The 23,461-nt window shown below is 46.5% G+C and overlaps 1 protein-coding gene across 5 annotated transcripts in view; it reads left to right on the top strand.

Annotated features, from left to right (window-relative positions):
• usp9 (ubiquitin specific peptidase 9) overlaps window positions 1–23,461 on the top strand; it is a 379,823-nt gene that overhangs the window by 340,416 nt on the left and 15,946 nt on the right. For all 5 annotated transcript variants that reach the window (XM_038802114.1, XM_038802113.1, XM_038802112.1 and 2 more), the window contains 3 exons: window positions 5,412–5,597; window positions 6,387–6,607; window positions 20,333–20,421. In XM_038802114.1, the coding sequence (XP_038658042.1) occupies window positions 5,412–5,597; window positions 6,387–6,607; window positions 20,333–20,421 (496 nt within the window). The remainder of the gene's footprint in view (window positions 1–5,411; window positions 5,598–6,386; window positions 6,608–20,332; window positions 20,422–23,461) is intronic.

Genomic DNA, 23,461 nt, shown 5'->3' with positions numbered 1-23,461 from the left:
CTTCAGCTCGTTGATTTCAAAGTAATACCTGTTTCCGTAGAGAATTTAAACCTGCTGTCTTTGTTTAAAAAGGTTTTAACTTGTGGATGTTGTTTGGGAAGTTCTTAAGGGTTATCTATAGAGTACTGCATCTCTTGGGGGGTTGTCAGGGTTGGTAGTTGATAAACTGTTTACTGTGTGTTTATAAAATGTTAACTGGATTCATAGAATAAACATTGTTTTTGTTTAAAATATTTTTAGTTCACTGTTGCATCACACCTGTAAAGTGGACCCTTGTGCACCCCATAACCAAAATTATTAAAAGTTGTGTGTCAAGTGAACTCCATGATCTCCTTTAGGGTTCTCTAAACCCTGGCCCATAATACTTGGTTCGATGAGCTTAGCATCGGTGTGTGTGGTTGGGACTTGGAGGGAGGGCTTTTGCTCATAGGTACAGTTTCAATATGTATATTTGGGGGAGGGGTTAGTTTGCTGATGGTGACTATTGGATTTTCTTTGTTTCACTCTGAGGGTGGGTTTAATGGCCATCTTGGGTGGGCCTTGGGCCTCTATTTTCCGAGTAGGTACTTGATAATCCCTTGCGGTGGGAATGACTAACTCCAGGATGAAGGGGGGGGCGGGGTCACATGGAACCAAAGGGGTGGGTGGCCCGGTAAAAAGATCAAGCGTTTTTGCTCACCTAAAGAATGTGGTGTTTTTGCAGGAAACTCACTTTTCTACATGTGGGTAGAAAATTAGACAAGACTGCTGGAGGGGTGGGCGAGCCAAGTGTTTCATTCGGGCTTAGTTGGCAACCGAGTTGTAGCGATGGGTTCTTTTTCCGGCCACTAAGACCATGGCGGATCCTAATGGCAGATTTGTGATGGCTAATGGGTCTTTGGCGGGTGCTTCAATGGTACAGGGAAATGTCTACGTGTCAAATTGGAATGATTTGTGAGGAGACTGTTGGCCTCCATTCCTGATCTGGACACTGACCAACTAGTGTTTGGAGGGGACTTCAACTGTGTACTGGATCCTGTGTACTGGATTGATCTAGGCCTAAATCATTGGCTCACTGAGGGGTAGTGAAGTCACTTCAGGCCTTTATGGAGCAGATGGAGGCAGCAGACCAGTGGTCGTTTTTGCACCCAAGGGATAAGGAATTTTCTTCTCCCGTGTGCACAAAGTTTATTCCAGGGTTGACCTTTTCCTCTTGGGTATGTCTATTTTACCTTGGGTGAGGAGGGTGAAGTACTCGGCAATCGTAATCTCTGACCATGCTCCACATTTTGTGGACTTGATCTTGGAGACAGATCCTAGTCCGCTTCCGCCGTGGCGGTTAGATTGTTAGCGGATAATGGGTTTTGTGAGTGTGTGTCCACGATCATCAAGGAGTACATTGGGTTCAATGGAACGATACACTCTCTCTCTTCCTCCACATTGTCGGAAGCCCTTAAGCGAGTTGTTGGACAGGACTGAGGGTGGAGCGGCAGCGACTGGTGGGTGCAATTCTTGAAACAGATCGCAGTTAGGGCCAGGGTCTTTACCTATTTGCATCAATCTAATGCCCTTCTGTACTTCCTGAGACCATCGGGCCCTGTACTTCCTCCTATCCCTCTCTATTACCCTGGAGTTGCTGGCGAACAGGAAGCTGCTACAAATGCAATTTGATCTGTTGTCTGCAGGGAAGGCCGTGAGCCAGCTTTAGCGCTCGAGGGGGCTATTTTACAAGTATGTGGAGAAGGCCAGCCATTTCTAGCCCACCAGCTGAGGTGGCAGGCAGCTTCCCGGGAGATTATGCAGATCAATAACTTGTGCGGCAGCTTGGTCTCCGCCCCGAGTTAAGTCAATGCGACTTTTGAGGCATTTTTTAAAAATATTTTTATTCACCATATTTTCTTCATTTTCGCCATACAAAGAAAGAACAAAAACAGAACAAACCGAACAATATAAAACATAGACTCATAAAACAAAAAAGGAAGAAAGCAATTCTCCCCCCCCCCCCCCCCCCCCCTCAAAAGCCGGCAACCTACTCTCAAAAGTGCACAAACTTTACCTTCTCCAGGGTCAAACTCCATCATCAGGTCCCCCCGCCACATCGCGCGTGGAGATGCTGACCTCCACCACAACAAGACTTGCCGACGAGCAAAATCTCGAAGCTGCAGGTATCGAAACCCTTCTCCCTGTATCCCGTACTTCTCTTCCAACTCCCGAAAAGACAGATCCTTCATTTCTTTAATCCCTCCCACCGTCCCATCTCCGAAGCCTAGCATCCATACTCCCCAGCTCGAACCCATGATTTCCTCCTTACTGGCATCCCCTTGACCTGGCCCCTAGCTTAAACTGTTGCCTTGACAGCCCCAAATCTTCAATATGGCCACTACCACTGGACTCACCGAATACTTACCCGGTGCCATCGGGATTGGCGCCGTTGCCAGCGCTTGCAGCCCCAACATCCTAGACGAGCACTCCCCCATCACGACCGATCGGGTCCTCCCTCCTTAGCGCATACCTGCACCACCTCCATATTCGCTGTCCAGTGGTAGCACTGTAAGTTTGGGAGGCCTAGCCACCTCTCCGCCGATCGCCCTCTCTGCAAAACAACCCTCTAATCCTGGCTACTTCACACCCCCACACCCAAAAAAAAAACAAGGTGACCAATTTGTCCACTTCCTTCAAGAAGGATTTTGGTAGGAAGACCGGCAGGCACTGAAATAGGAACAGAAATTGCAGTAGCACATTAATTTTCACTGCCTGCACCTGGCCTGCCAATGACAGAGGGATTGTCCTACCTTGCCAAATCGGCCTTCATCCTCCCCACCAAACGAGTAAAATTATACCTTCGGAGCCCACCCCAATCCTGTGCCACCTATACCCCCCAAGTACCTAAAGTGGGTTGCTGCCAGACGAAATGGCAGCCCCCCCCCCCCCACTATCCCCTTCCACAACCCCAAGCTCCTTAGCATGATGGCAGTGCCACCTAATGCCCCGTCACAGTCATATACTTACCCCAGGTCCGTCACAACCTTCTCCAATTGAAACCTCACCCTCTTATCTACCAATGCCTGGTCTGGAGGGTGTTAGTTATGTGGAGAGGCTGAATAGATTTGGACTGTTTTCATTAGAAAGACAGAGGTTGAGGGGTGACCTGATAGAGGTCTACAAGATTGAGGGGCATGGATAGAGTGGATGGGTAGGCATTCTTTCCCAGGGTGGAGGGGTCAGTCACCAAAGGGCATAGGTTTAAAGTCCGTGGGGGAAAGTTTAGAGGAGATGTGCGAGGCAGGGTTTTTACGCAGAGGGTGGTGAGTGCCTGGAATGCGTTGCAGGGAAGGTTGTGGAAGCAGGCACATTAACAGGGTTCAAAAGGCATCTTGACAAATACAGATAGGATTGGTACAGAGGGATAAGGCACAAGGGAGTGCTGAGGGTTTTGGCAAAGGTTGATATCAGGACCGGTACAGGCTTGGAGGGCCGAAGGACCTCATCCTGTTCAGCTTTGTTCAGAATCCCCCCATCCTCTTGAAAACACCTCTGCCATAATCGATCACATCCCCTCCCACCTTTCACACCTCTTGAGACCCTCGAAACCTGTTCAACCAGGTCCCATGACCGTGGCCCCCCCCCCCAACTACAATCCTGTTCACTCGCCAACTTTCGCTTGCAAGTGTGGAGGCCTCTGCCCAGGCCCCCCTCCCACTGTGAGCCAATCCCTGGAAAACAAAGACACTGAAACATAACCAGTGTGCAAAGACCACACCCCAGAAAAACCACCATTACCCCAAAGTCCAATATTCTCACACCCACTGTAACCCATAGCAGAAGGTAACACTACCCTTCCCCATCAGCCAACATCAAGAACCGAACCCCCAACTGTTCCCCCCACTAATAAAAACAAACAACCTGAAACATGAGATAAGGCTGTACAGTATTTAATTCCCCCTTCCTTCAGCCTGGAATCAAACTCATCTCTCATTTTAACCCCAGTCCTTCAGCCTACACAAGCACCTCTGCTGCTTCCACCATCTCAAAGTAGAAGTTCCTTGAATTATAGGTCACCTTCAGCTTCACCGGATAGACTACGCCGAACCTTACACCATTGTTGAAGAGCGCCGCCTTCACCCAACTAAAGTCCGCCCGCCTTCTCACCAGCTCCACAGTTAAGTCTTGGTATGTACGAATACTAGCTCCTTTCCACTTCACCTCATGCTTTTGTTTTGCCAATTCAGAACCTTCTCCTTCACATGGAATTTGTGGAACTAATTGTGTCCGTGGATGCCGAGACAGCATTCAATAGGGTAGAGTGGGAATACCTTTCTGAGGTCCTTGCGAAATTTGGTCTTGGGGCTGAAGTTCGTTTTGTAGGTTTGGCTGCTGTATAGGGCCCTTATGGCCAATGTATGCACCAGTGCTTCGAACTTGGGGTGACCTCTCGTCGTCACTTCTGTTTGCATTGGCAATGGAACCTTTGGCCATAATGCTGAGATCATTGGGTAAATGGAAGGCCGGGGGGGTGGAAACTTATATGGCGACCTGCTTCTGTATATTACGGATCCAGCCTCTATGGATAAAATAATGAAACTACTCAGTAGCTTTGGCTCCTTTTCTGGGTACAAACTGAACCTGGAAAAGAGTGAACATTTTCCGGTTAACCAGCCTGGTGAGAAGAGCCAATCTGGAGGTATTATCTATTCGCCTTGCCAGAGATAGTTTTCATTATCTGGATATCCGGGTGGCCCATGATTGGCCATCGCTCCATTGATTGAATTCCGCTAGTCTGGCAAGCAGGGTGAGATCTGACTTGCAGTCCTTGGGCAGGAACCAAACTATATATGAATATCCTCCCATGGTTTTTATTTATTTTTCAGTGTCTCACGATTTTTCTCTCTGAATTGTTTTTGCGAGGATTAATAAATTAGTGGCCTCCTTCATATGTATGGGGAAAACCCCAAGAATCCTATTACGATTCCAGACCAGACCCCAATAATGGTTTGGATAATGGACCGAAACCCCAATATTTTAGTTTATTTTAAGGTTGTACGGAAAGAAAGATTTGCTTCAGGAGTGATTGCATGAAAAACTAGGACTTTGGTGTTTCTAAAACAAAACTTTATTATGAATACAATATTAAACTTTTAACTTCACACCAAAAAGAACAGCTTACAATTACCTATGAACACAACTGTACAATTTTCCATTAAACAACAAGAAAAGAAACATACAGTTCTTAATCCAGCTTAAATTTAGCAGGGCATAGTGATACTTGCATAATGAAACAGATTTAGCTCCGGTTGGAACCCCTTCAGACTATGGCTTAATGTCTTCAAATAGTTGTTTCAACTAGGTTGTGTCAGCCGCTTTCTTGTCTTCAGACAAGGCTGCTCTGCTTTTAAACTATTTTTTTTTTAACCATCACTATTTTGTTTCACTAGGTGTGGCTGAGAAGACACAGTTACTAAAGCTGAACGTGCCTGCCACGTTTATGCTTGTAGCTTTGGATGAAGGCCCAGGACCACCCATCAAATACCAGTATGCTGAACTGGGTAAACTCTATGCTGTGGTCTCACAGTTAGTTCGTTGCTGTGATGTATCATCACGCATGCAGTCCTCAATTAATGGTAAGAAATGTAGATTTTTCAAACCTGGACATTTGTGACTGAAATGGGAAAAAAAATTCATATCTGATAATGCTGAAAAATGTCTGTTATGTGTGCATTTAAACCGTGTCTGCGTGAGTTTCACCCCCACAACCCAAAGATATGCAGGTTGGCTGGATTGGCCACTCTAAATTGCCCCCTAATTGGAAAAAAATAATAATTGGGTACTCCAAATTTATTTTTTAAAAGATGTGTGCATTTAAAGCTGATAAATATTTAGATTGTTGTGTTGTGCAGAGTATTTTCCATGTTACTAAGCCAAATCTGTGATATATGCATTACATACAAGTTGTGTGTGATAGAGTAGAGACATTTGAAGTCCCAATTTAGCAACCCACCATACTGTAGTAGAAATTAGTGTACTGGTGGGATAAAAGATGGCACCTTTCCCAAAAAAAAAAGTTCATGTGTATCAGTTTGTCATGCAGTGTACAAGCATTATGTATGAAATGAAAATCCATTGCAAAAAGTGATGTTGGATTAGAGATGAAAGAGACTAAATCCCAAACATGTTGCAATGGCCAAAGTGCACCCATTAGCGTTGTCTACCTGCAGTCCTTCCAAACCTTTGTTTTGAAGGAAAGTGGGTGTTCTTGGGAGATGGGGTGGTGGCAGTTTAAATTGTCTCTGGGAGGGAGTAATGGTCAAATTTGAAAGCTTATTCATTTATGCCATAGAAATTAAGTTTTTTTTAAATTGTCACAAATTTTTAAAGATGGAAAAGTAATAAAGAATGTTGTTTCTTTTTAGGAAATCCACCCTTATCAAATCCCTATGGTGATCCTAACTTGTCCCAACCTATAATGACTATCCAGCAGAGTGTGGCAGACATCCTGTTTGTACGAACTAGTTATGTGAAAAAAATTATTGAAGACTGCAGCAATTCTGAAGAAACCATCAAACTACTTCGCTTCTGTTGCTGGGAGAATCCACAGTTCTCTTCCACTGTGCTCAGTGAACTCCTCTGGCAGGTGTGGAAATTACTTTCTGGGGGGCATGCAATCTGGTAGGGAGAAAGAGGACTACTTAATTTTTAAAAATCAGTAAAGATATGAGTTGCACAATCCTGCAATTGCTGGAATTAGAATCATAGAAATGATAGAGCACAGAAGGGGGCCATTTGGCCCATGTTGCCCATGCCGACCCAAAGACACCCATGTGCCATTCCTAATCCCAAATTCCTGTTCATGGCCCATAGTCCTGCAGTTTACAACACTTTTAAGGTGCAGATCCAGCTGTTCTTTAAAAGTTTAGGTCACTGCCTCCACCACCAACCCAGTCAACGAATTCCAGGCGCCCACCACCTGCTGCATCAAAAAGTTTTTCTTCATGTCCCTTCTAATCCTTCTGACACTTAGTTTGAATCTATGACCCCTGGTTTCTGAACATTCTGCCAAGGGAAACTGAATCCTCCTGTCTACTCTATCTCTAGCCCTCACAATTTTGTACCACTCAATTATGTCACCCCCTCAGCCTTCCATGTTCCAAGGAAAACCACCCCAACCTCTCCAATCTGTGTGTAGCTACAGTTCTTCAGCCCTGGTAACATTCTAATAAATCTTCTCTGCACTCTCTCCAGAGCAATTGCATGCTTCCTGTAATGTGGTGACCAGAACTGTGCACACTACTCCAGTTGTGCCCTCACCAGTGTCTTGTATGTTTCCATCATTATATCCCTACTTTTGTATTCTATACCTCTGTCAATGAAGAAGAGCATTCCAAGTGCCTTATTTGCAACTTTAGCTGCATGTACTGCTATCTTTAGGGACCTGTGCACTTGCGCACCAAGACCCCTCACTTCATCTACCTCTTTCCGTATACTCCCGTGAGCAGAAAATACTGAAATAATTCAGCAGGTTAGGCAACATCAGTAGAGAAGGTAAGCTGAACGTTTTGGGTCCAACGCCCTTATTTAGAGCCTGATGTACCAACATTCATGCATTGAAATGCAACAGTCAAATTTATAAATGGATTAAATGTATGTCTTCAATATTTCCAAAGCTGCCAAAAATAACTTCCTAATTCTGAATTGTATGCATAAACACAATTTCTTTGCAGATTAAACAAAAATTGCACGGGGTAGCACGGTGGCGCAGTGGTTAGCACTGGGGCTTCGGCGCTGAGAACCCGGGTTAGAATCCCGACCCTGGGTCACTGTCCATGTGGAGTTTGCACATTCTACCCATGTTTGCGTGGGGTTCACCCCCCCCCCAATCCAAAGATGTGCAGGGTAGGTGGATTGGCCATGCTGAATTGCCCCTTAATTGGAAAAAATATATATATTTTTTTAAATTGCTGAATAAAAGCAGAAAATGCTGGAACCAGGAAGCTCAGGGTTACACTTCCGGGCTGAATGGTGGTGTTTTATAAGACGATAAGGTGCAGGAACAGAATTAGGCCACTCGGCCCATCCTCCATTCCATCATGCTTGATATTTTTCTCATCCCTATTCTCCTGCCTTCTCCTCATCCCCATTCTCCTGCCTTCTTGGAAGGCAATTACTGACTCTACATTTGGCCTTCCTGATTTAAAGGAGGCCATATTGTGAACTGCAAAATACAACATTCTAATTTGAAAAAAGTACTTGTAAATCCATTTCATGGAGGTGAGCAGGAGAGGGTCCCTGCCATGATTCTGTGAGGGACTGGAAGGAATAAGAACAGTAGTGTGTGAGATGGAATGACACAATCAAGGGTGCCTCAACCAAGGTTGGCGGATCCTTGGTTGAGGAAAAGGGAAGACCTGTTGGAAGTGCTAACATGGAAGGTTGTAACATCCAAACAGATGCAACAGAAGACACACCACCTGCATGACTACCAACCCCAATGTCCCCCTCAGAATTTATTGCAAAGCATTTACTCAGTTTGCACACTAAATCTCCATCATTTATGCTTAGGTTTTATATAAAACTGCAATTTTGCAAGTTCAAGAAGGTGCAGGCTGTAGTGTTATGGGTCAGGGTTTAGAGAACCCCAAAGTGTATCATGGAGTTCACCTGACCCACAACTTTAAATAGATTGTGGTATGGGGGGCACACTGCTCACTCTACAGATATGGCACAGCATACATGGACCAGTGTTTTTTTTTAAACAAAACAATGTTTATTCTATGAACTCAAGTTAACCTTTCTAAAACACAGTGAACATCTCAGCAACCATTACTTCAAATACACCCCCCAAAGAATACAACACTAAGTAATCTGTATGCTGTTCTTTTAACATCTGAAAGACTTAACAAACCTTCAAACAGGAGCACATTAGGGTTTACATTCAAGACTGAAAACATTTATAATTCTTTTTTTTTAAACAAACAATTTTATTGAGGTAATTTTGGCATTGTAAACAGTTACAGATAACAGAAATGTGCAAACATCAACGTTAAACCAATACTTCAATCAAACCATACTGAACATGCCCGCTCCTCTCCCATAGACACTACCCGCCTATTTATCCTTCCTCCTCCCCCCCCCCCCCCCCCCCCCCCCACCACCACCACTACCACACACCGCTGACATTCAGTCTCCCGCGAAGAAGTCGATGAATGGTTGCCACCTTTGGGCGAACTCCAGTACAGATCCCCAAAAGCCATAGTTCGGTCTTCGGGGGTTTTGAGTCCCTCCATGCCAGCAGTATTCGCCGCCAGGCTATTAGGGAAGCAAAGGACAGAACATCTGCCTCTTTCTCCCCCTGGACTCCCGGGTCTTCCGAAACCCCGAAAATTTCCACCCCTGGACTCATCGCCACCCTTGTTTTCAGCACCCGGGACATGACCCCCGCAAATCCCTCCCAGTACCCCCTAAGCTTAGGACATGCCCAAAACATGTGAACGTGGTTCGCTGGTCCTCCCGTGCATCTAGCGCACTTGTCCTCTACCCCAATGAATTTGCTCATCCGAGCTACCGTCATGTGGGCCCGGTGAACGACCTTAAATTGAATCAGGCCGGGCCTGGCACATGTGGTTGAGTTCACCCTACTCGGGACTTCCGCCCATAGCCCGTCCTCCATCTCCCCGCCAAGCTCCTCCTCCCATTTGAGTTTCAGTTCCTCCGTCTGGGACTCTTCCACCTTCATGAGCACCTTGTAAATATCCGAGACTCTACCCTCTCCTCCTTCTCCTCTAGAGACCATTCTGTCCTGGATCCCTATTGGCTGGAGGCGTGGGAAGGATGGGACCTGTCTGCGTACAAAGTCCCGCATCTGTAAGTACCTAAAGTACCTTCCAGGAACATATTGCTCACCCCCGCCCGCCGCCATGTTCGAAACCCTCCATCCATGTTCCCGGAGGCGAATCGATGGTTATCACATATTGGAGCCCAGACAGACGCACCTACCTCCCCTCCACTGGCCCCATATCCACAGGGTCACCCCCACTACCGGGCTGGTGGAGTACCTGGCCGGCGACAGCGGTAGGGGTGCCGTGACCAGGGCTGCCAAACTGGTGCCCCTGCACGAAGCCGCCTCCACTCGCTCCCAGATTGACCCTGTACCCACCATCTACTTCCTTATCATGGCTATGTTAGCCGCCCAGTAGTAGTTGATCAGACTCGGCAATGCCAGTCCTCCCTCGCTACGGCTCCTTTCAAGCATCGCATTTTTCACCTGCGGGGATTTTCCCGCCCAGACAAAGCTCATGATGATTTTGCCAGTCCTTTTGAAGAAGAACCGTGGGATAAAGATCGGGAGGCACGGGAAGATGAACAGGAATCTAGGGAGGATTGTCATCTTTATAGTCTGCACTATCTCCGCCAGTGACAGCGGGAGTGCATCCCATCTCCGAAACTCCCTCTTCATTTGTTCCATCACTCTAGTCAAATTTAACTTATGCAACCTGCCCCAGTCTCGTGCCACCTGTATCCCCAAGTACCGGAAACTTTCCTCAACCAGCCTAAATGGCAGCTCCTTCAGTCTATTCTCCTGGCCCCTTGCCTGCACCACAAACATCTCACTCTTGGCCATATTTAATTTGTACTCTGAAAACCGGCCGAACTTCCTCAATGTTTCCAGTATATTTTCCATCCCAGCCAGTGGGTCCGACACGTACAGGAGCAGGTCGTCTGCATAGAGAGAGACCCTAAGTTCCACCCCCCCTCTAGTCATTCCCTTCCACCCCTTCGCAGCTCTCAACGCAATTGCCAACGGTTCTATGGCCGTGGGGCCTGGTACAGTAGTCTAACCCAATTAACCAGTCCCTCCCCGAACCCAAACCGTCCAAGCACCTCCCGCAAATAGCCCAACTCCATCCGGTCGAAGGCCTTTTCAGTGTCCATTGCCACCACTACCTCCACCTCCTTGCCCGTCGGGGGCATCATGATCACATTAAGAAATCTTCTCAAGTTAGCTGTCAGCTGCCTGCCTTTCATAAACCCTGTCTGATCGTCCCCAATCACCTCCGGTACACAGTCCTCAATTCTATCGGCAGGACCTTGGCCAGGAGCTTGACATCCACATTGATCAGGGAGAGTGGCCTGTATGACCTGCAGGGTTCCGGGTCCTTGTCCCGCTTCAATATCAGCGAGATGGTGGCTTGCGACATCATCAGCGGCAGGGTCCCTCTGTCCCTTGCCTCATTAAAAACCCTAGTCAGGACCGGTCCCACTATAGAACGATACAGCGCAGTACAGGCCCTTCGGCCCTCGATGTTGCACCGACATGGAAAAAAACTAATGGCCATCTAACCTACACTATACCCTTATCATCCATATGCTTATCCAATAAACTTTTAAATGCCCTCAATGTTGGCGAGTTCACTACTGTTGCAGGCAGGGCATTCCACGGCCTCACCACTCTTTGCATAAAAAACCCACCTCTGACCTCTGTCCTATATCTATTACCCCTCAATTTAAGGCTATGTCCCCTCGTGCTAGCCACCTCCATCCGCGGGAGAAGGCTCTCACTGTCCACTCTATCTAACCCTCTGATCATTTTGTATGCCTCTATTAAGTCACCTCTTAACCTTCTTCTCTCTAACGAAAACAACCTCAAGTCCATCAGCCTTTCCTCATAAGATTTTCCCTCCATACCAGGCAACATCCTGGTAAATCTCCTCTGCACCCGTTCCAAAGCTTCCACGTCCTTCCTATAATGAGGCGACCAGAACTGTACGCAATACTCCAAATGCGGCCGTACTAGAGTTTTGTACAACTGCAACATGACCTCATGGCTCCGGAACTCAATCCCTCTACCAATAAAGGCCAACACACCATAGGCCTTCTTCACAACCCTATCAACCTGGGTGGCAACTTTCAGGGATCTATGTACATGGACACCGAGATCCCTCTGCTCATCCACACTACCAAGAATTTTACCATTAGCCAAATATTCCGCATTCCTGTTATTCTTTCCAAAGTGAATCACCTCACACTTCTCCACATTAAACTCCATTTGCCACCTCTCAGCCCAGCTCTGCAGCTTATCTATGTCCCTCTGTAACCTGCAACATCCTTCCGCACTGTCTACAACTCCACCGACTTTAGTGTCGTCTGCAAATTTACTCACCCATCCTTCTGCGCCCTCCTCTAGGTCATTTATAAAAATGAAAAACCGCAACGTCCCCAGAACAGATCCTTGTGGTACGCCACTCGTAACTGAACACCATTCTGAACATTTCCCATCAACTACCACTCTCTGTCTTCTTTCAACTAGCCAATTTCTGATCCACATCTCTAAATCACCCTCAATCCCCAGCCTCCGTATTTTCTGCAATAGCCGACCGTGGGGAATCTTATCAAACGCTTTACTGAAATCCATATACACCACATCAACTGCTCTACCCTCGTCTACCTGTTCAGTCACCTTCTCAAAGAACTCAATAAGGTTTGTGAGGCATGACCTACCCTTCACAAAACCATGCTGACTATCCCTAATCATATTATTCCTATCTAGATGATTATAAATCGTATCTTTTATAAACCTCTCCAAGACTTTAACCACCACAGACGTTAGGCTCACCAAACACCGAGAACTTCTTGTAAAACTCTACTGGGTATCCATCCGGCCCCGCGGCTTTCCCCAACTGCATGGCCTTTAGGCCCCCCAATACCTCCTCCGCTCTAATCGAGGCCCCCAGCCCGTCCACTAGTCCCCTGCCTGCTTTTGGGAAGGTTAGTCCGTCCAGGAACCTTTTCATCTCCTCCGGCTCTTCCGGGGGTTCTGAAGTGTACAGCTTACTATAGAAGTCCCGAAATACCTTATTCAGTCCTGCCGGGTCCTCCACTCTGCTCCGCTCCCCATCAACCACTCTACTTATTTCCCTGGCCGCCTCCCTCTTCCTGAGTTGCTGCACTAGCAATCTGCTGGCGTTCTCCCCATGCTCATACACTACTCCTCTCGCCTTCCTAAGTTGTTCAATGGCCCTACTGGTGGATAGCACCCCCAGTTCCGCCTGCAATCTCCATCTCTCCCTGAGTAGGTCCTCCCCCGGGGATCCCGCATGCTCCTCATCTATCCGGTAAATTTCCCTAACCAATCTCTCCATTTCTGCTCGGTCCGCCCTGACCCTGTGAGCCCGAATTGAGATCAGCTCCCCCCTCACTACTGCCTTCAGCGCCTCCCACAGGGTCGCTGCTGAAACCTCCCCCATATCATTCACGTGCAAGTAATTTTGCATACACTTCTGAAGTCTCTCACATATCCCCTCCTCCGACAACAATCCTACGTCTAACCTCCATTGCGGGCGTTCGTAATTCGCCTTCGCCACCCCCCCCCCCCCCCCCCCCCCCCGACCTGCAGTTCCACCCAGTGAGGGGCAGGGTCCGAGATAGTGATTGCCGAGTATTCCGTATACTTTACCTCCCCTACACAGTCCCTGCTCAAGATTTAAAAAAATCAATCCTTGAATATACTTTATGAACATGCGAGTAAAACGAGTAGCCCCTTCCCGTCGGCTGCGTGGCTCTCCATGGGTCCACTGCCTCCATTTGCTCCATGAACCCTTTCAGCTCCCTTGCCATTGCTGGGAGTCTACCCGTTCTGGGACATGACCGGTCCAGCCCCGGGTCAAGGCCTGTATTAAAGTCCCCCACCATTATCAACCTACGTGACTCTAGATCCGGGATCTTCCCCAGCACTCTTTTTTGATAAAGTCAACGTCGTCCCAGTTCGGAGCATATATGTTCACCAGCACCACTCTTCTCCGCTCCAGCTTGCCCCTTACCATAAGGAATCTGCCCCTGCCGTCTGCGACTACGCCCTCCGCCTCAAATTGAACCCGCTTATTGATCATAATTGCTACCCCACTGGACTTAGAATCCAAGTCCGAGTGGAAGACCTGGCTCATCCAGCCCTTCCTTAGCTTAGTCTGGTCAGGCACTTTCATATGTGTCTCCTGCAACATAATTACGTCCGCCTTCAGAGCCTGCAAATGCGCGAACACACGTGCCCTTTTAACTGGCCCATCTAGTCCCCTGACATTCCAGGTGATCAGCCTGGTTGGGGGGGGGGCACCACTCCCCCTCCCCAACGCCGGTCAGCCATAGCCTTTCTTGGGCCTGGCCCATGCGCCGCGCCATTCTTGGCTCGCCTCTTGGCCGCCTCCACCCCCAACCTCCTTTCCAATACCTACTTCAGATCCCCCCCCCCCCACGTCAGCAGAATAACTCTCCCCCCCCCCCCCCCCCCCCCCCCCCCCCCCCCCCCCCCCCCCAGCAACATCCCCCGATAACCCCACCCCTGCCAACCACTGGCTGTATTCTTTCTCTCTCTTCTTCTCCCCCCCCCCCCCCCCCCCCCCCCACACACACACACACACACACACACCTACCTGGCTCCCTTGACTAGCCAATCTGCTAGCCCGGTGACTCATCACTCCGGTGCCCACTTTTCTCACTCCCATTGTTTCCCCGACCTCATCTCCCCACTCCCCAGCACACCATCCCCCACTCCGACCCAGTGGAGCAGTCTCACTAAGATGGGAAAGATCAAACAAGATGTAAACATCAAACAGCACCGCGAGGCTGCTCCAGGTACAATACAGTTCCAGCTGTGTACACAGAAAAGTGTTAACCCACGTCCCTTTCTGAGCATTAATAAAATAACACCGCAATAACCCAGTAGCCGTATATCATCCATCCGAAACAAACATAAAAACCATAGACATAAATGGAACGAAAGCCCCCAACCAACATCTTTAATCCGCATTGCTGACCAGTCACTCTTTTGTTACAATACAGGCTCCAGCGCCATCAGAGCCCAACAAAAGGTACCCACCACTGCAGGGGGAAAAAAAGAGAGAAAAAAGCAACAAAAAAAGGAAAAAGACCATACGAGAGGAATCCCCTCTCCCCACACCCCCCCCCCCCACAGGCAAAAACTGCCCACAAACAATATACCGCATGGCACCTTTAAAGCAGTAAACATTTGACCAGCAGTCCAGGCACAGTAGGCATCCCTTCAAACGGTAACTCTCGGACCCTAGTTTGCGTCCGTGGGTCCTTTTTTCGAGACCAGCCCCGATCCCTCGCAAAGTCCATCGCTTCTTCGGGCTCGGAGAAAGAGTGATGTTGGCCCTGATGCGTAACCCAAAGACGGGCCGGAAAGAGCAGACCAAACTTCACGTGCTTTTTGAATAACACCTCCTTAACTTGTTTAAAGGCTGCTTGCCTCCTGGCTTAGAACCTGGTAAATGCGAAGAACACTGTTATTCCACGTGCTGCTCTTAGTGCTCTTTGCCCACTGCAGCACCCGCTCCTTCTCCACAAACCTGTGGAACCGAATCACCATCGGACAGGGGAGACCACCCGGACACACCTGTCTCGCCTGTACTCTGTGTGTCCCCTCCAGCTCCGGCGGTCGCGGAAAGGTTTCAGCCCCCATCAGCTGCATCTACAGGTCCGCCACAAACGCTGTGGCATCAGCTCCCTCAGCCCCCGCCAGGAGGCCCATGATCCTCAGATTTTGTCTACGGGCTCTATTTTCCAGTTCTTCTACTCTGTCCAGCAGTCTTCTCTGTCTCTCCTTCAACCCGTCGACTTCTAGCGCAGCAATCGTCTGTGCGTCCGCCTGCTCCTCCACCACCTCTCCCAGCTGCTTAACTTTTTCATCCTGGGCATCCAGTCTCTGGTTCAGCTGATCCACTGCCTTCTGAAGTGGGTCCAGGTTATCCCGCTTCAACGACTCAAAACTGTTTTAAATCACCTGCAGCATGTTTTCCAGCGCTTGCTGGATTGCCGGGTCCGAGGTCTGTCGGTCCACCATCTTTGCTCCCGGGTCAGCTTCCCCTGCACTTTGCCTTTGTCCCTTCCTCTCCCGTTTTCGCTGCTTCCTGCTCTCCCGCGGTTCCATGCAGCTCTGCTCGCTCCTCAGCACCTCCGTGGCCGTCCTTTCAGTGCTCCACAGTCCGGCAAAACCGGGGAACCAGGTCCTCAAATCCCGCCGTAGTGAGAGCCCCCGAATGTGTGCCTCACTCACTCATTGCCGCCACCTGAGGTCCATTTATAATTCTTCTGAATTCACCAGATGATCCATAGATAGTCTTTGGATGACAGAGATCACAGCAGTGCAGTTCACTTTTAACTTCAGATTCAGCTCACTGAAAAACACAGACACACCCAAGCTCTTTCTCAAACTGAAACTAAAGAGCAGAAGTGGAGTTCAGCTCCACCCATACTCTGGCATCGCTCCAGTAACATGAGCAGCTTCATTTCTTAAAGGTACATTTCTTAAAAACCCATTTCTCACACGTCAGTAGCAACTGAGTTGGTCAGATATTCTGTTAAACTGACGAAGCCATTTTGTGGAAATCATGATTCGTTGTCTTCAGACTAACATAAATCACAGAACTATCTACGTCTTCATTTTGAGAATAGCCAGAGATGTTTCTTTAAGATATTGACCCCGCCATGGGTATAGGAGAAGTAGTTTGTTTTATATTTTGGGCTAATCACTGGCAAAACTGAGATCAGGGAACTAGTCCGATGGTAAAACACTCTCACTTGTTGGAAACAGGAAATAAATACATGGTGAATTTTTGAACAGGAGATTGAGATGTGGCATAGGTCCTGGAAGCAAAGGTGCCAGCATCTGGAATCCATCTAATAATAATAAACTTTATTATTGTCACAAGTAGGCTTACATTAACACTGCAATGACGTTACTGTGAAAATCCCCTAGTCGCCACACTCTGGCGTCTGTTCGGGTACATCGGGGAGAATTCAGAATGTCCAATTCACCTAGCAAGCACGTCTTTCGGGACTTGTGGGAGGAAACCGGAGCACCTGGAGGAAACCCATGCAGTCACGGGGAGAACGTGCATACTCCGCACAGACAGTGACCCAAGCAAGCATCAAACCTGGGACCCTGGCGCTCTGAAGCAACAGTGCTAACCACTGCTACCATGCTGCCCACGTCTAGCAAGCAAGATGTTCTTTATACATGGATAGGATGGGTGTCGAGGGATACAGCACAAGGAAGTGCTCAGGGTTTGGGCCAAGGGTGGTATCATGACCGGTACAGGCTTGGAGGGACTGTTATTGTCACAGGACAAGTAATTCCGAGACCCTGAGATATCACCATGGTGGAATTTGAATTCAATAAAAATCTGATCTAAAAAGTCTAATGATGACTATGCAACCATTGTATAAAAACCTATCTGGTTCACTGATGTCCTTTAGGAAAGGAAGTCTGCCATCCTTACCTGACATCCTTACCTGATCTGGCTGGCATGTGAATCCAGACCCACAGCCATGTGGCCTATTCTTGAATGCCCTCTCAAATGGCCTAACAAGCCACTATGATTAGGGGTGGGCAACAAATGCTGGCCTTGCCAGCATCCTACAAAAAATATATATATTTTGATGTCCACCCTCATCTGTGTGCAGTTTATCATTGCTTGTTTTTTGAAAGAAGTAGAATTCAGTAGCAAAAGCAAAGTCTATTGATAACTTTACTGTGCATTCATGTGTTTTCATCAGAACTTAATTCATCTCTAGAAAGATTGGCAAATTATTCTAGGGCGTGTGCAAATGATGCTATATCAGGCTCATTCCTTGTGAATAATTTTATATTGACAATATAAATACACAATTCAAGACAATGTTTATGGGAATAACAATTGCACGTCTTACAAAAGAGAATATTTAAGAAAAATATAAAACCTGTAACACTTATTTGCACACTGATTTTACCAACAGAGGGATTAAATTCATTAGCCCCATTGAATGTTAAAGGAACTCCACTTGCATGTTAGAATTGTAAATTATTCTGAGAAAATTCCAACTTATTTTGTTCTTTTTGGACGTTCAGAAAGTTCAGTGTGCCATGAATCTATATTGCAAGGTCTCTGCTGTTATTCTGCTGTTGATTATATTGCGCACATACCTCCCCTCATCTTCCTTTGTCTCACCTGGTCAATGTAGCTTTCTATTCCTTTCTTTCTTCCTTGTTTATTTAGCTTCCTCTTAAATGCTGTCCGAATATATAGTTCCTCCTGAATTCTTTACTGGATTTGATGATGACTGTCTTGTATTTATACAAGTGGAAAATCTCTATATTGATCCTATCAAACTCCTTCCTAATTTTAAAAACCTCTCAAGTCATCTCTCAGCCATCTCTTTTCTGGAAAAAAGAACTCCAACCTGTTCAAATTTTCCTGCATTCTGCTATCACCTTTGCAGATCGTTTTTACACTTTCTTCTGTCTGATCATATCATTTTTGTATTATAGAGACAATTGGGTACTCCATGCAGTCTTAGCGAAGTTCCACGCAAGTTATGTTTTTCAATTCTGTTCCTCTAGAAATGAACCCAATGCTTTGTTTAAATAAAAGCAAATTACTATGGATGCTGGAATCTGAAACAAAAACAGAAAATGCTGAGCAATCTCAGCAGGTCTGACAGCATCTGTGGAGAGAAAAGGGAGTTAACATTTTTATTCAAGATGACACTTTGCCAAAGAGAGAACTGAAAATAAAATGAGATTTATTCAGTTGTGGTGGTGAAGGTTGGCGGCGGTGTGGTGCTGTGGGGCCAGATAGAGGGCCAGCAATAGATGGAGATTGACAAAGGTGTCATAGACAAAAAGACAAAGGGAATGTAAATGGTGATGACAACGACTAAGAAAGGGGCTGGTAGCACATTAAGAGATCAGAATGTGTTAATAGAGAAACAGTAGTAAGCAATGCATCCGAGGAAATTTGGGAACAGGGAACAGATGGCCCCGGGTGGCGGTTGAGGGGGGGGACACAGTTGTGAGTGAAAAATAGATTGATGGAAGAAATGAAAATAAATTGATAGAAGTAAAAATAGGGTGACAGTGGAGGCGAGAGTTTACAGAAGTAACTCCATATTAAGTGGAGGTGGCTGTAAAGTGCCTAATTGCTTTATTTGACATTATTATGCTTTTATGCCACATTTCGGTATCCTATTTAACAATTCACCCAATGGCCATGTAATTCCTTTCTGATTCCAACAAGTGGGAGTGTCCATCTGACTTGTCCCCATTCTGTGATCTGCCAGTAATGAATCCCAAGTATAAAATAGACTACCTTTCCTCCACCCTTGGGGTGCCTGCATTTAAAATAAACACCTCTGACTATTGAACAAAGAACAAAGGTAAGTACAGCACAGGAACAAGCCCTTCAGCCCTCCAAGTCATGCCAGGCCATGCTGCCCATCGAAACTAAAATCATCTACACTTCCGGGGTCCGTATCCCTCTATTCCCATCCTATTCATGTATTTGTCAAGATACCCCTTAAACGTCACTATCGTCCGTGCTTCCACCACCTCTTCTCGCAGCGAGTTCCAGGCACCCACTACCCTCTGTGTATAAAAAAAAAACTTGCCTCATACATCTCCTCTAAACCTTGCCCCTTACACCTTAAACCTATGGCTCCTAGTAATTGACCCCTCTATCCTGGGAAAAAGTCTCTGACTATCCACTCTGTCTATGCCCCTCATAATTTTGTACACCTCTATCAGGTCACCCCTTAACCTCCGTCATTCCAGTGAAAACAAACCAAGTTTATTCAGCCTCTCCTCATAGCTAATGCCCTCCATATCAGGCTGCATCCTGGTAAATCTCTTCTGCACCCTCTCCAAAGCCTCCACATCCTTCTGGTAGTGTGGCGACCAGAATTGAACACTATACTCCAAGTGTGGCTTAACTAAGGTTCTATACAGCTGCAACATGACTTGCCAATTTTTATACTCAATGCCCCGGCCAGTGAAGGCAAGCATGCCGTACGCCTTCTTGACTACCATCTTCACCCGTGTTGCCCCTTTCAGTGACCTGAAAACAAAATTCTATTCTCAAAACAAAACCTTAAATAGTTCTCTGATTTGTTGCGTTATTATGAAGACAGTGAATCATGATTTCCACAAATTGGCTTCTTCAGTTCAACATCGTCTGACTAACCAATAAATAAATCTTTGTCTCAGTTGCCTGCTTCATCCTGAATTTGTGAAGTTAATGTTTATAATGATTTAGGTTTCAATTTCTTACCTGGAGTCTCCTGACCAGAGAAGATGTATTTAGAAGCCAAAATTGTAAAATGTTGGTGTACTGCACAAACGGGGACTAATACAAGTCTCTGCTTTGTTGAAATTGGATTTATTCATATCGACTGATGTTCCATTTTACACAGAAGTTGACATGTTTTTTATAATACGCTGGAGAGGATGTTTTAAAAGGATTGTCTTGAATTTGAGGTATACCTGGTCACTTTATTGAAAGTGCTGCTTAACATTTAACATTTTCTTTCCCAGGTGGCATATTCTTATACTTATGAACTTAGGCCTTATTTAGATCTTCTACTACAAATCTTGCTAATAGAAGACTCTTGGCAAACCCACAGGTGAGTGTCTTTTTCAGTATATAATGAGGCTGTGACATTCTTCAGTAAAGTGCCATAAAGTAATGTTGCAAGAAATGTTTTGAGTTGTAATTGAGTACGCAACAGTTAAGTAAAGTTTTGAAATGTCTACCCTTTCTCTTCTGCTCCCACCGCCTCATCCACCCACCTCAATCAACATTTTCTCTTCTCTGGTCAAAGCATTAGGTCATGATGGAGCTCAGTTACTCAGGAGGTCACTGCCCTTTGTTGCCTCCCCAAAATGTACTCTTCTTTTGTAAACACGTGGCTAAACCAGTGGTGTTGGAGGGAGGATTTCTGGACCATTGGGATCTCTTCTGGGGCAAGTGCGACCTGTACAAAAAGGATGGGTCGCATCTAAACTAATGTGGCAGAGAGGTGGGAAGCAGAGCGTTAGCAGGTGTCATAACTGAAGGGGAGGCAGAGAACAAAAATAATAGAACATCATCCTCGGCCAGAGCAAAAAAGGGTGGTCAATGCAGGACTGAGGGTATTGTACCTTAATGCGCGCAGTATACGGAACAAGGTAAATGAGCTTGTTGCACACATTGAAATTGGCCGGTACGATGTTGTGGCCATCACAGAGACATGGCTGCAAGGGGATCAGGGCTGGGATCTAAATGTACAAGGATATGTGTCCTATCGAAAGGACATGCAGATGGGCATATGGGGGGGGTTGCATTGTGAGTAAGGAATGAAGTTAATTCGATAGCAAGGAGCGATATAGAATCGGAAGACTTAGACTCTCTTGTGGGCAGAGTTGAGGAATCGCAACGGTAAAAAGACCCTGATGGGAGTTATGTACAGGCGCCCTAGCAGTAGTCACGATGTGGGGCAGAAAATAAATCAGGAGATAGAGAAAGCATGTAAAAAAAGGCAATATCACAATAATCATGGGCGACTTCAATGTGCACTTGGACTGGGAAAATCAGGTTGGTATTGGATCCCAAGAAAAGGAATTTGGGGAATGTTTAAGAGATTTTTTTTGGAGCAGCTTGTGGCAGAGCCCATTAGGGAACAGGCAATTCTGGATTTGGTGATATGTAATGAGGCAAGCTTGATTAGGGATCTTAAGGTGAAGGAACCCTTGGGGAGCAGTGACCACAATATGATAGAATTTACTCTGCTGTTTGAGAGGGAGAAGCTGGAGTCAGAAGTAACGGTATTACAATTAAATAAGGGTAACTACAAATACATGAGGGAGGAGCTGGCCCGAGTTGATTGGAAAAGGAGACTAGCAGGGAAGACAGTGGAACAGCAATGGCAGGAGTATTTGGGAGTTATTCGGGAGGCACAGCAGAAATTCATTCAAGGAGAAGGAAACATGTTAAGGGCAAGACAAGGCATCCATGGTGGACGAGGGAAGTCAGGGACAGCATAAAATCAAAAGAAAAAGCGTACAAAGTGGCATGGATTAGTGGGAAGCCAGAGAATTGGGCATCACTTAAAGCGAGCAGAGGACTACTAAAAAAGCAATAAGGGAGAGAAGATGAAATATAAGTGCAAGCTAGCTAGTAACATAAAAGAAGATAGGAAGAGTTTCTTTCAATATATGAGGTAAGAGAGAGGCAAAAATAGACATTGGACCACTGGAAAACGTGGCTGGAGAAGTAATAATAGGAAACAAAGAAATGGCAGACGAACTGAATAGTTACTTTGCATCAGTCCTCACGGTGGAAGACACCAGTGGGATGCCAGAGCTCCAAGAGAATCAGGGGGCAGAGATGAATGCAGTGGCCATCACTGAAGAGAAGGTTCTGGGGAAACTAAAACGTCTGAAGGTGGCTAAGTCCCCTGGACTGGATGAACTACACCCCACAGTCCTAAAAGAGATAACTGAGGACATTGTGGAGGCATTGGTGGTGATCATTCGGGAATTACTGGAGGCAGGAAGGGTCCCAGAGGACTGGAAAGTGGCTAATGTAACACCACTGTTTAAGAAGGGAGTGAGGCAGAAGATGGGAAATTATAGGCCGGTTAGCCTATAATTGGTCATTGGTAAGATTTTAGACTCTGTTATTAAAGATGAGAATGCAAAGTTGTTGGAAGTGCATGGTAAAATAGGACTGAGTCAGCACGACTTTGTCAAAGGGAGGTCATGTCTGACAAATCTGGGCAGCATGGTGGTGCAGTGGATAGCACTGCTGCCCTCACGGCGCAGAGGTCCCAGGTTCGATCCCGGCTCTGGGTCACTGTCCATGTGGAGTTTGCACATTCTCCCCGTGTTTGTGTGTGTTTCGCCCCCACAACCCAAAGATATGCAGGGTAGGTGCATTGACCACGTTAAGTTGCCCCTTAATTGGAAAAAAAGTAATTGGGTACTCTAAATTTGAAAAAAAATGTTTTAAATGTCTGACAAATCTGTTGGAGTTCTTTGAGGAGGTAACAAGGAAGTTAGACAAAGGAGAACCAATGGACATGATATATTTAGATTTCCAGAAAATCTTTGACAAGGTGCCGCATAGGAGACTGTTAAATAGGTTAAAAGCCCATGGTGTTACGGGCAAGTTCCTGGCATGGATAGAGGATTGGCTGACTGATAGAAGGCAGGGAGTGGAGATAAAGGGGTCTTTTTCAGGATGGCAGCCGGTGACTAGTGGTGTGCCTCGGGTCTGTGCTGGGACCACAACTTGTCACAATATGCATTAATGATCTGGAAGAAGGAACTGAAGGCACTGTTGCTAAGTTTGTAGATGATACAAAGATTTGTAGAGGAACAGGTAGTATTGAGGAAGCAAGGGGGCTGCAGAAGGATTTGGACAAACTTGGAGAGTGGACAGTGAAGTGGCAAACGAAATACGATGTGGAAAAGTGTACGGTTATGCACTTTGTAAGGAGGAATTTAGGCATAGACTATTTTCTAAATGGGGAAATTCTTAGGAATTCAGAAGCACCAAGAGACTTAGGAGTCCTTGTTCACGATTCTCTTAAGGTTAATGTGCAGGTTCAGTCGGCAGTTAACATTGCATTTGCCTTCTTAACATTCATGTCGAGAATACAAGACCAGGGATGTACTTCTGAG

Source organism: Scyliorhinus canicula, chromosome 7 (genome assembly GCF_902713615.1).
Source record: "Scyliorhinus canicula chromosome 7, sScyCan1.1, whole genome shotgun sequence".
In the NCBI taxonomy this organism is placed as follows: Eukaryota; Metazoa; Chordata; class Chondrichthyes; order Carcharhiniformes; family Scyliorhinidae; genus Scyliorhinus; species Scyliorhinus canicula.
This window is presented reverse-complemented; position numbering and strand designations above follow the sequence as displayed.